Source organism: Anomaloglossus baeobatrachus, chromosome 8 (assembly GCF_048569485.1).
Source record: "Anomaloglossus baeobatrachus isolate aAnoBae1 chromosome 8, aAnoBae1.hap1, whole genome shotgun sequence".
Taxonomy (NCBI): Eukaryota; Metazoa; Chordata; class Amphibia; order Anura; family Aromobatidae; genus Anomaloglossus; species Anomaloglossus baeobatrachus.
In genome coordinates this window covers 133,377,722-133,390,193 of record NC_134360.1, presented here as the reverse complement: position 1 = coordinate 133,390,193, position 12,472 = coordinate 133,377,722, and the positions used below count along the sequence as shown (strand labels likewise).

The 12,472-nt window shown below is 48.1% G+C and overlaps 1 protein-coding gene across 1 annotated transcript in view; it reads right to left on the bottom strand.

Annotated features, from left to right (window-relative positions):
• The window catches only part of TPR (translocated promoter region, nuclear basket protein), a 481,409-nt gene that overhangs the window by 227,295 nt on the left and 241,642 nt on the right, over positions 1 to 12,472 (bottom strand). Inside the window, exons 24-26 of the mRNA XM_075322004.1 lie at positions 5,065 to 5,181; positions 4,784 to 4,987; positions 2,620 to 2,795 (exon numbers count right to left, since the gene is read on the bottom strand). Of these exons, the coding sequence (XP_075178119.1) occupies positions 2,620 to 2,795; positions 4,784 to 4,987; positions 5,065 to 5,181 (497 nt within the window). The remainder of the gene's footprint in view (positions 1 to 2,619; positions 2,796 to 4,783; positions 4,988 to 5,064; positions 5,182 to 12,472) is intronic.

The window sequence follows — 12,472 nt, the reverse complement described above, 5'->3', positions numbered from 1 at the left end:
TGAGTGAGCCCACTCCTTGACCACCTCTGGTGGAAAAGGAAAACGGTCATCAGAACCATGCTTTGGGAAGCGTTTGTCAGGACAGGCTCTGGGCTTGGACACAGTGGCTTGAAAACTGGAGTGGTTAAAGAACACACTCCTTGTTCTCTTAGGCAAGGTAAACTGGTGCTTTTCTGCCAGAGAGGGTTGCTCCTCTGATACTGGCGGATTGAGGTCCAGTACAGAATTAATGGACGCAATCAAATCACTAACATCCGCATCACCCTCGGTCAGATCAATGGGGCACATGGAGGTAGCGTCCGAGCCCCCAGTAAAGACATCCTCCTCGTCCTGCGAGTCGGCTCGTGAATCGGAGCCGCGGGACGAGGAAGGAGAGGGGACCCTGCGTCTCCTTTTAGGAGGACGGGGTCTGGGAGTAGATGAAGAATCCTCTGTGAGCTCTGCAGAGCGAGCCGAAGCAGCAGAGGCGCCCTGAGAAGGGGGCTGATGCCTGCTCAGCAGAGTCCGGGACAGCTGTCCCATGGAGTCGGCAAAGGACTGGGAGATAGCCTTAGAAAACGATTCTACCCAAGCCGGGGGTTCAGCCACCGGGGCCGGAGCAACCACTGGGGAGACTCCAGGCTGAGGCACCACCATGTTAGAGCTGGTATCACAATGTGGATATGTGCTCGGTTCAGGCAGCACGAGCTTACATGCAGTGCATATTGAGTACAGCCTTGCAGCCTTGCTCCTAGTGTGAGACATGCTGCTGAGGTGGAGGCTCTGCAGTAAAGAACACACTCCTTCAGAATGACCCCCAGAGAGTGTATAAGAAAGTCCACAACCAGAGGTTGTGGCTTACCAGACCGTTTTGTGTGCCCTCCGGATCCCACAGCTTGGACCCCCAGACAGGTTGCAGAGATGCAGCAGCCAGCGCCGATCAGTGTGAGAACGCTGATAAAATGGCGCCGGAGTGAGGAGGGGGGGGCGGGGCCTAGTCCAAGAGCGGGAACCGGAGGGCCAAGGAGATATACAGGGGAGGGAAACATCTCCTCAGAGAGGAGTGTCCTCCCCTGTGCTGAACGGCCGGTGGGCGGCGCCGCACTGTCCCTCTGCATGACTGACATGCAGGGGCAGTGAAAACGAAAGTAGGCCGCAGCCGAAGCCGGGGCCTAAATTTTTCAATGCGGCCGGCGAGCAGGCACCCTCGGTGCGGTTCTCAGGTGAAAACCATAGAACCGGCTGGAAATGTCACCAAAGTAACCTGACACACTCTCCCCAACAATAAAGATGCAAAGGACCCCCTGCAATAACGTCTCAAATACTTAGCTTGTGAGACGCAGGGCCAGGTCCCTGAGGGATGAGTGCTTCGTCCGGCAGGGTCCTGAAAGGGCTGCGGATGGAGACCGGTCTCCTGCAAAGCAGTGAGAACCGTGCTGGCTCCCACTTCAAGCCAGAGCCCGAGGGATGGCGAAGGAGCGCGGCATGTAAGGCTCCAGCCTTGAAATCAACCTTAACAACACCGCCGACACAGTGGGGTGAGAAGGGACATGCCGGGGGTCCAGCTTGGACCCGCTTTTCTTCCAACTCTTTAAAATCAAAAATCAGATGAGAATGCATGTGTGGATGTGTGCCTCCTGAACACAAAGCATTGAACTGGCTAGATTTGGTTATACAGGGGGTGTATATGCTCGGAGGGAGGAGCTACACTTTTTAGTGTAGTACTTTGTGTGTCCTCCGGAGGCAGAAGCTATACACCCATGGTCTGGGTCTCCCATAAGGAACGTCTTGGGTTTAAGGGGAACCAGTCACGTCCTTTTATATATTAAACTGCCCTAATGTCTTGTTAGTGATGTAATGTGCATTACTAACATTTTTATTTTTTTACAAACAAAAGTTCCCCATATTTATCATAAAAAAAACCCACAAAAACTTTTTATGCTCATGTGAGTGCATTACATGCCTTTTCTGTGTCATCAGGATGGCACTGACTGGCTCGAAGTCATGGCAATCTCCCATATAATCCCATGGTTGCACACTGCCCTTCACCTGCCCAGGCATGCAGACCGATTCTGGGTGTACGTCCCCACTTTAAATTCCCAAAGAGACATGAGAAGGTCCGGAGTATGCGCTAATATGAAATTAATCTGGGGATGTACTCCCAGATTCAGTGCACATGCCCAGACAGCTTGCGATTACACGCGAGACTGCCATGACGTCGGAACAGTCACGGAAATCAATCACATTACAACCACTCAATGAAAGGGAGTTAGTAGCTTGTGGTCATAACCATGGATACCTAAGCTGCAATGCCCAGCACATGAGGTAAGAGACATGGCTATATCATGAGAACTATACTACAATTCTAATTGGAGGTATTTGTCAATATTATTACATCTACTACATATTGGGATAGGATCTTCAAGATGAGAATACCCCTTTAAGTTTGTGTTCTCCACTGGAAAGAATAGCAGTGCAATGTTATTTTGGCTATTTTTTTTTAATGTAGTGCCAACTTAGAGGTACAAGGCAGCAGCTATCACAGGATAAAAATGTATAACAGCCTGGAGACACGACAGGCAGTGTTTTCCCACTATGCAAGACTCTAAAAAGATTAATAGACAATTCTCACTCATGTACCTGAGGATTTCCATAACTTGTTCATGAGATTTTCCTTCTTCATTTAATGAGACATTAAGAGCTCCTTCTTGAACAGAAGTCACCATTTTTTTACTAAGGGTCTCTATCTGGTCATGTAATAGTCTGTTTTGCTTTTCCAGATCTTCACAGCGAGAGAGATTCTTTGAAGCCTCATCCTATGGCGAGATACATAAGGGAATACAGTCAGAGGTACGCATCAGTAGTATTCAGCCGTGCCAGAACACACTATGTAAGAGTAAAAGCATGTACACCATCTGTACTACTCTGGGCGGAGCCTGGTAAAGGCTTTGGAGAATCAAAACTATATGTAGGGGCTACCTGCACTCACTGTTCTAATACAGATGAGGAGCTTCCTACAGATAGTCATACAATGGACAGTAAGCTGCTATGATCCCTGAAGTGGGATGAGAAAAGAAAGAACTCCCTTACGTACCACTGGCTATCAAGTCTAAAAGCCAAAAGATATTCGGACAGCTACATTGTATAAAAAGCATTAAGAAAGAAAATTGAAAATCCTAGTGACCGGTTTCCTTTAATCGTGAGCCATGTATGAGGGAAGCAGAGTCGTGGAGTCGGAGTCAGATTTGGAGTCGGCGGTTTGGCTCCACAGTCCTGATCGCATCAAGACTTTTAACCCCTTAACGACCGCGGGCCGTAAAATTACGTCCTAAATGACATAATCTTACTGCCCGCGGTCCTCCGGCGGCAGCATGCCGCGATCGGCACACATCTCAGCTGATTTTCACAGCTGAGATGTGTGCCTGCTAGGCACGAGCAGAATCGTTATCTGCTCGTGCCGATTAACCCCTTATAATGGCGCTGTCAATACATGACAGCGCCATTATAAGCGCAATCGCGGTAAAGTTTTACTTACCGCCGAAACCGGAAGTCACGTGACGCGATCACGTGACTCCCGATAGTTGTCATGGTAGTACAGGGTCATGTGATGACTCCTGTACTACACATGAATTGGTTTCACTTTCGCTGTGCCCGGGGCACAGCAAAAGAGAAAGAGAGCGTATCTGCTGTTTACAGCCTTCCAGCTGTGATCAGCAGATACTGCAGAGCGATCGGAATGCTGATCGCAATAGCCCCCTAGGGGGACTAGTAAAAAAAAAAAAAAAAAGTAAAAAAATAAGTTTTAAAAAATTAAAAAAAAACAAAAAAACCTAAAAGTTCAAATCACCCCCCATTCGCCCCATTAAAAATTAAAGGGTTAAAAAAATAAAAAATATACACACATTTGGTATCGCCGCGTTCAGAAACGCCCGATCTATCAAAATATAAAATCAATTAATCTGATCAGTAAACGGCGTAGCGGCAAAAAAATTCCAAACGCCAAAACGACGTTTTTTTGTCGCCACAACTTTTGCGCAAAATGCAATAAGAGGCGATCAAAACGTAGCATCTGTGCAAAAATGGTACCGTTAAAAACGTCAGCTCGAGACGCAAAAAATAAGCCGTCATTGAGCCTAAGATCCCGAAAAATGAGAACGCTACGGGTCACGGAATATGGCGTAAAACGTGCGCCACTTTTTTCGGACAAACTTCCGATTTTTTTTTAACCCCTTATATAAAAGTAAACCTATACATGTTTGGTGTCTACGAACTCGCACTGACCTGAGGCATCACACCCACACATCAGTTTTACCATATAGTGAACACAGTGAATAAAATATCTCAAAAACCATAGTGCTATCGCACTTTTTTTGCAATTTTTCAGCATTTGGAATTTTTTTGCCATTTTCTAGTACACAATATGGTAAAACTGATGGTTTCATTTAAAAGTACAGCTCGTTCCGCAAAAAATGAGCCCTCACATGACCATATTGACTGAAAAATAAAAAAGTTACGTCTCTCAGAAAAAGAATGTCGAAAAAAAAAAACGGAAAGCGAAAAATCGTCCGGTCGTGAAAGGGTTAAAGAACTATGAAAAACATTTCCCAAGTAATTTCTGCCAGTTTTTGGTGTAAATATGCACCTATTCATAGGAGACTTCAGGACAGTCTAAAACCTGACCTAATTTAGCAAGCTATGTAGCATAATTTCTTACAGAAAACATCAGTCTTCATTCTGTTTTTGCAGGTTTTTAGTTGACTTTTTGATCTTCTAACACCTGCATAAATTACGTTTGAGCAGTTACCTTTAGCATACGCTCTCGCTCCTCCCAAGACGCTTTGCTTTCCAGTAGTTCAGATTGTGCTTTCTCGGCCGCCTCCTCGTTTTTTTGGCGGGTAGCAGCACCATTAGTCAATTGTTTTTTCGCTGCCTGAAGAGCTTCCACATCTGCTGCATGCAACATTAATTCACGTTCGTACTTGTTCTGTGCCTCAGCAGCAATTTTGGCCTATTAATTGAAGAGAGGAAAATTAGGTAAAGAAGTTTCAATGATCACCTGAACTTTCCAAGCGATTGACAACTTACTTGTTCTTGACAATCCTGCCTGGCTTTCTGTTCATTGCTTGCAGCAGTTGTCGCTCTCTGAAGAGCAGACTGGACTTCTCCTTGGAGAGTGGAAAGACTTTGTCTAAGTTGGGAAAGCTGGTCAAAGAAACATTAAATACAAAATGAAATACAAAACCATCAAAATTGGCACAACTTGTACCTAGTATGTTAATAAAGGTGTATTTTTGTATTGGCAGCCACTTGTATGGATGGCAAGAACCACACATACAGCCACACTTTTCCACATACAATAAATGTATGGGATAACCTCTAATCCTTTACCGACATATGACGGAAGTGTACCTATTAGACTGATGTGGGCTCAGGAACTCTGATATTCGGCCATCTGCCTCTGACAGCAGCATATTCAGCACGTGGGCAGGGGGGAGGGGTGGAGGCGGCCATCAGCCAGGTGGCTGTTGAAGACCCCATATCTGTTATGGCTGTTTTCCCATGAACGCCAGAGTCTGGCTGGCATTCATAGGAGACTGATTGCTGTGGTATTCCCGTATATAGCACAGGTGATTGCAGGTTCAAGTCCCCTAAAGGGACTAACAAATCGGGTGAAAAGCGTTAAAAAAAACCCAAAAAAACAACAAAAATTAAATAAAATATATTAATAGAGTTCAAATCATTCCCCTTTGTACCTCATCTATTAAGAGGTGAACAAAACATTGTATCTACCCCAAATGTCCGAAATCATTTCACTTATCAACTAGAACTGTTTATCAGAAAAAATAATTGCTTCATCTAATAATATATCGCAATTTCATAAAAAAAGGAACAATTGGTTGTCTTTCCGTTTAAATACTGTTATCAAATAACTTTGTAGATTTAGATATAGAGAATACGATTGGAAAGTTAATGTAACGTCACCATTTCCCCTACCCTCTCCCCTCCCCTCTCCCCAACCTCCTTATTATTGTGTTGAATATTGAGAACTTATTGTCAATATGATGTAATACTTGACACATTTTATTAATAAAAATTTATGGTTAAGAAAAAAAAAAAAAACAAAAACGTAGCATGTGCGCAAAAATGGTAATTAAAAAAGTCAGCTCGAGACGCAAAAAATAACCCGTCACTGAGCCATAGATCCAGAAAAATGAGAACGCTACGGGCTTCGGAAAATGGCGCAAAACATGCGCCACTTTTTTTGGACAAGCTTGTGATTTTTTTAACCCCTTAAATACAAGTAAACCTATCCATGTTTGGTGTTTACAAACTTGCTCCCATTGGAGTGGCCGAAGATGGAATTGCGCGAACGGGACTGCCTCTATAGCTGCCACCATCTTCCCCAGGAAGTGCATGAGGCGCCTTAAGGGGTGTGACTGACTCCGAAGAAGGGATTGCACCCCTGCCTGCAGAGAAAGCCGTTTGTCGCTCGGAAGCTTGACTAACGCTTGCTGGGTATGAAACTCCATTCCAAGGTACGTCAGTGATTGGGTCGGTGTCAACTTGGATTTCGTGAAGTTGATGATCCACCCGAACCGCTGGAGAGTCGCCAGAGCGACAGATACACTTTGTTGACACGCCACCCGAGACGGGGCCCTGACTAGGAGATCGTCCAAGTAGGGAATCACCGAGTGGCCCTGAGAATGCAGGACCGCCACAACGGATGCCATGACTTTGGTGAAAACCCGTGGTGCTGTCGCCAAGCCGAAAGGCAATGCCACGAACTGGAGGTGTTCGTCCCCGATGGCGAAACGCAGGAAACGTTGATGCTCGGGTGCGATCGGTACATGGAGATAAGCATCCTTGATGTCGATCGATGCTAGGAAGTCTCCTTGTGACATTGAGGCGATGACCGAGCGGAGAGATTCCATCCGGAACCGTCTGGTTCTCACATGTCTGTTGAGTAGCTTGAGGTCCAGAACGGGACGGAATGACCCGTCCTTTTTTCGCACCACGAACAAGTTGGAGTAAAATCCGCGACCACGCTCCTGAAGGGGAACGAGGATCACAACTCCTTCCATCTTTAGAGCGGCTACTGCCTGAAAAAGTGCGTCGGCCTGAGCGGGGGGCGGAGAGGTTCTGAAGAAGCGAGCCGCAGGACGAGAGCTGAACTCTATCCTGTAACCATGAGACAGAATGTCTCTCACCCATCGGTCTTGAACATGTGGCCACCAGGCGTCGCTAAAGCGGGAGAGCCTGCCACCGACCGAGGATGCGGTCAGGGGAGGTCGAGAGTCATGAGGAAGCCGCCTTGGAGGCAGTTCCTCCTGCGGCCTTTTGTGGGCGAGACTTGGATCGCCACGCATAGGAGTTCCTCTGGCCTTTCTCCGGCCTGTTGGACGAAGAGGATTGGGACTTGGCGGAGGGACGAAAGGACCGAAATCTCGATTGAACCTTTCTCTGTTGAGGTCTCTTAGTTATGGCCTGGGGTAAGGAGGAATCCTTTCCTTTGGATTCCTTAATAATCTCATCCAATCGTTCACCAAACAAACGGTCGCCAGAAAACGGCAAACCGGTTAAGAACCTCTTGGAAGCCGAATCCGCCTTCCATTCGCGCAGCCACATGGCCCTGCAGACTGCCACAGAGTTAGCGGATGCTACAGCTGTACGGCTAGAAGAGTCCAGGACGGCGTTCATGGCGTAGGATGAAAAGGCCGATGCCTGAGAGGTCAAAGACACAACTTGCGGAGCAGAATTATGTGTGACAGCATTAATCTCAGTCAGACAAGCCGAGATAGCTTGGAGTGCCCACACGGCTGCAAAGGCCGGGGCAAAAGACGCGCCCGTGGCCTCAGATGGACTTCACCAGGAGCTCAATCTGTCCGTCAGTGGCATCTTTTAGCGATGAGCCATCTGCAACCGACACCACGGACCTAGCCGCCAATCTTGAGACTGGAGGATCCACCTTGGGACAGTGAGCCCAACCCTTAACGACTTCAGATGGGAAGGGGTAACGCGTGTCAGTGAGGCGCTTAGTAAAGCGCTTGTCCGGGACCGCTCTGGGCTTCTGGACAGCGTCCCTGAAGTTAGAGTGATCAAAAAACGTATTGCGGGTACGTTTGGGGAACCGAAACTGGTGTTTCTCCTGCTGAGATGCCGACTCCTCTACAGGAGGAGGCGGGGGAGAGAGATCTAACACCTGGTTGATGGACGAGATAAGATCATTTACTAAGGCGTCCCCCTCAGGTGTATCAAGGTTAAGGGCGACGTCAGGGTCAGAGCCCTGAGCTGCGACGTCCGCCTCGTCCTCCAGAGAGTCCTCAAGCTGGGATCCCGAGCAGCGTGAGGAAGTCGGGGAAGAGTCCCAACGAGACCGCTTAGCCGGTCTGGGACTGCGGTCCGGGCAGGAGTCTTCCGCCTGAGACCGAGGGGCCAACCTATGAGCGCGCTGTGGCGCGGGCCGAGAGGGGCCTGGAGGCGACGAGCCAACAGGGGCCGGGGCCTGTGAAAGGTCTGGTCTGGACTACAAAGCCTCTAGCAGCTTGGAAGACCATTTGTCCATAGACTGTGCAATGGATTGAGAAAGTGACTCAGAGTTTCTCAGCAAAAGAGGCGGACTCTGTCCCTGCAGCCTTGTCAGGGGGAGCAGGGGGGTCTACCTGAGCTGAAGGGCCCACCAGTGTCCGAGGCTCCGGCTGAGCAAGCGACACAGGGGTCGAGCATTGCTCACAGTGAGGGTAGGTGGAACCCGCAGGTAACATAGCCCCACAAGAGGTACAGGCCGCAAAAAAACCCTGTGCCTTAGCAGCTTTGCTCCTTGTGGACGACATGCTGTTGTCTCCTAGGAGGGTGATCACTGAGGGTATATGGGAAAGGGGTATACAGCCCACCGAACAGATAGATATAGATATATACGTATCTAATCCGGCACCCTAGGGGGACCAGCACCGGGTGACCGGTGTGGCTTACCGACCGCTAACGAGCGGAGTGTGTCCTCCAGATTCCCTGCCTTGGATCCCCCAGAGCTGCAGAGCTGTTCACTGAGAATCCTCCACCGGCAGAATGCCAAAAAAATGGCTGCCGGAGCTCTCAGGGGAGGAGTGGAGCCGTGGGCGGCTCCAGCAAAGTGCGGGAATCTGGGGTCCCCACAGTGATCAGTGAGGGGGGAGGAAACATGCAGGATGCTCCAGCCCTCACATCCGACGTCAGGTCGGTAATCCCGCCCTTACGCCTGACAGGCAGGCCCGGGGGCGGGATTTTTGCGACTAGGCCGCGATGAAGCCGGGGACTAAATTTGAGACCGCGCCCGACAAGCAGGCACGGTCGGCGCGGAAGTCCACCGGCCTCCTGAATTCAGCAGCCGCCGCGGCTTCCGGGAAGTAGGTGCGCTCCCTGCACAGTCCCCTATAGGGACACAGAGTACCTTTGAGTTGCAGGGACCGGTCCCTGAGGTTGAAGAGGCTCCGGTCCGGCAGGTTCCCACAGGGGCTGCGGATGGAGCATGGTCCCAGTAAATGGATGACCGCTTAGGATCCCACTTCTCCCAGAGCCGCTTAAGGGATGGTGAAGGAGACGGCATGTGGCTCCAGCCTCTGTACCCGCAATGGGTACTTCAACCTTAACAACACCGCCGACGTAGTGGGGTGAGAAGGGAACATGCCGGGGGCCCCGTGGGGGCCCTCTTTTCTTCCAACCGACATAACTAAGTTGAGAATGCATGAGTGGATGTGTGCCTCCTTCCACACAAAGCATAAAACTGAGGAGCCCGTGATCCACGGGAGGGTGTATAGGCAGAGGGGAGGGGTTACACTTTTTAAAGTGTAATACTTTGTGTGGCCTCCGGAGGCAGAAGCTATACACCCAATTGTCTGGGTCTCCCAATGGAGCGACAAAGAAAAGCAGGTAAAAAGCAAAGTGCGCACATAGCCTTAGAGACATGGCTAGATCAGGAGAACTATACTACATTTCTAAGTGCAGGTATCTGCTAATATTACGCCTACCACATATTGGGATAGGATCTTAAAGATGGGGATAACCCTCAACTTCGCCTCAGTAAATTACAGCCACCAACTGTGTGAGAAAGCAGTAAGAGAAGCAACACAGGAGAATGACAACACAATAGAGACAATCGCAGGCCTTGTGTCTCCTAATGAAGGAGATTTTACACGGATTACTCAAAATCTTCTCTATTGCTTCATTGGGAGACACAGGAAACCATGGGATGTCTCAAAGCAGTCTGAAAAGAGGGAATAAATAGAATCAGAAAATGGAAGAGCAGTGGCAAATCTCTTAGGTCAAAACATGGGCCACTGCCACTTGAAAAACCTTTCTACCTAGGCTTGTATCAGTCGAAGGGTAGGTGTGCACTCTGTAGAACCTGAAAAAGGTATGTACATAGAGCCAGGTAACATCCTTGCAAGGCTGCAAAACAAGACACCTAATGACAAACGGCCCAAGAGACACTAAAAGCTCTTAGCAACGCAGCTTCAACAGCCATGCTGTTAAAATGAGAGATCATGAATTTTGGAGTAAGAGAGCACTAGGACAGCAGGTCTAGATGATTTGGAGGTTTCCACAGGGCATCTGTGAGAAGGTTGACCAACTCCCTATATCAGGATCCTCTGAGCCAGTCTGGAGGCAACAGGGATCACTGACACTCCTTCCGTCCTGATCTTCTTTATCAGCCTGGGAATCAGGAGATGAGAGAGGATGGATTGAAACCAGGAGATTTTAGGGGTGTCAGCACTGACTGATAAGGGCTCATGAAACCTGGAAACAACTGAAGGACTTTGCTGTTCACTCTAGATGCTATTAGAACAATGTCAGCCGTGCCTCACCAAGGGCAAGAAATGGTTAAAAGAACCAGTCGGATGCTGAGACCACTGTCCCACAGATCGGTCTTTGTGGCTTAGGAAGGCGACACCCAAATTGACCATGCCAGGAATGTGTACTACTGAAATTGCCAGAACCCTTAGTTCGGGTTATGACAGGATATGAGCTACTTTTACCATAACTGATCAGCTTAGAATTCTGAATTGGGGATTGATGCGTGCCACGGCTGTGGCATTGTCAGACTGGATGCAGACCTCATGGACCAGCAGAAGGTGCTGCGAATGAAGGAGAGAGAGAAATTTTGAGTCCAGGATGCCGATTTTTCCATCGACCTTGAACAGGGAGTTTTATTTTAAATAATTCTCACCAACTAAGAAGGCTGGCATACATGGTCACAACCTCACAATTATTTGGTGGGAAGGAACTCCAGTGAGGATGAAAAAGAAACACCACCACCAGGCCAGACACTGTGTTGACTTGGGGACTTGACAGAATAAGTTAGTCCAGAAAGAACTAGAGAACTTTCTTGTTCCAAATCGACTGATGGGCGAGCTGGAGAAGTCTGGTGTGTAACTGTGCAAAGGGAATTGCTTCTATTTCAGCTGCTATCTTGATCAGCACTCTTAGCAGAGGCGAGCGAAACAGAGAGGGACATCTGGGGGGAGTGTATTCTGTGATGAATAGTGGACATCTTTGCTTCAAGGAGAAAGACTCTTGCTTGTGCGGTATTTAAGAGAATTCCCAGGAAGACTAGACACTAGACCGGGAATCGAGAAGACATCAGAGATTAGATATAGTGTGTCCAGGGTGACTTGGAGGCTCTTTAGACATGCTGGGTACGATTGAGCCTTGATCAACATGTTGCATAGCTAGGGAATAACCAGGATTTTTATTTGATTTGAGGATGGCTATAATCACAACTCTGATCTTTGAAAGGACTCAGGGGACAGTGGGTACACGGAAGGGGGGGGGCACAAACCAACATTTTTGATAGTTTCACTTTGAACCGACAAAAATTCTGGTGGCGTGGAAAAATGGGAATGTGCAGGTAGACATGCTAAATGTCCACTGATGAGATGAATTCCTCAGGTTCCATAGAGGCTACAATGAATGAAGGGGCTCAATCTTGAAGTGGTAAAAATGGACTCACTTATTCAAAACTTGGAAGAAATGGAACAGTCTTTATTTAAGACCACAAGAAGTTTGATAGAAACCTGTGAAAGAATAAGCATAACTCCAAGGAGGGTGTTCTTGGTGGATATGATTTGAAGAAAACTATTCTATCTAGTACCCGGAGAAGAATCATTAACAACTCACGGACTTTGACGGCAGTCACAAATCCTAGAAGGAAAACGGCCACCCACCCCGAGAAGACTCCTAAGATGGGTGCAACCCTTGATGCAGATGATCTGCTTTGTTGGCCCTTGAGGAAGCCCAACACATTGTAAGGGCGTAACGTGGGGACTAGCAGCCAGCTCCCAGTCTTTCCTCTCTTTGTATGTACTAGGGTCATTTATACTCCTGTCCTTTCAGGTATATTTTGTAAATCATCCTGTGATTCTGGGATGATCCATTATACTTCTGTATTATCATTTACGTATTTCTCATGTCTATTTACATCATGTTTTTTCATTTTGTCTACTGCTGACAGGTGCACTAT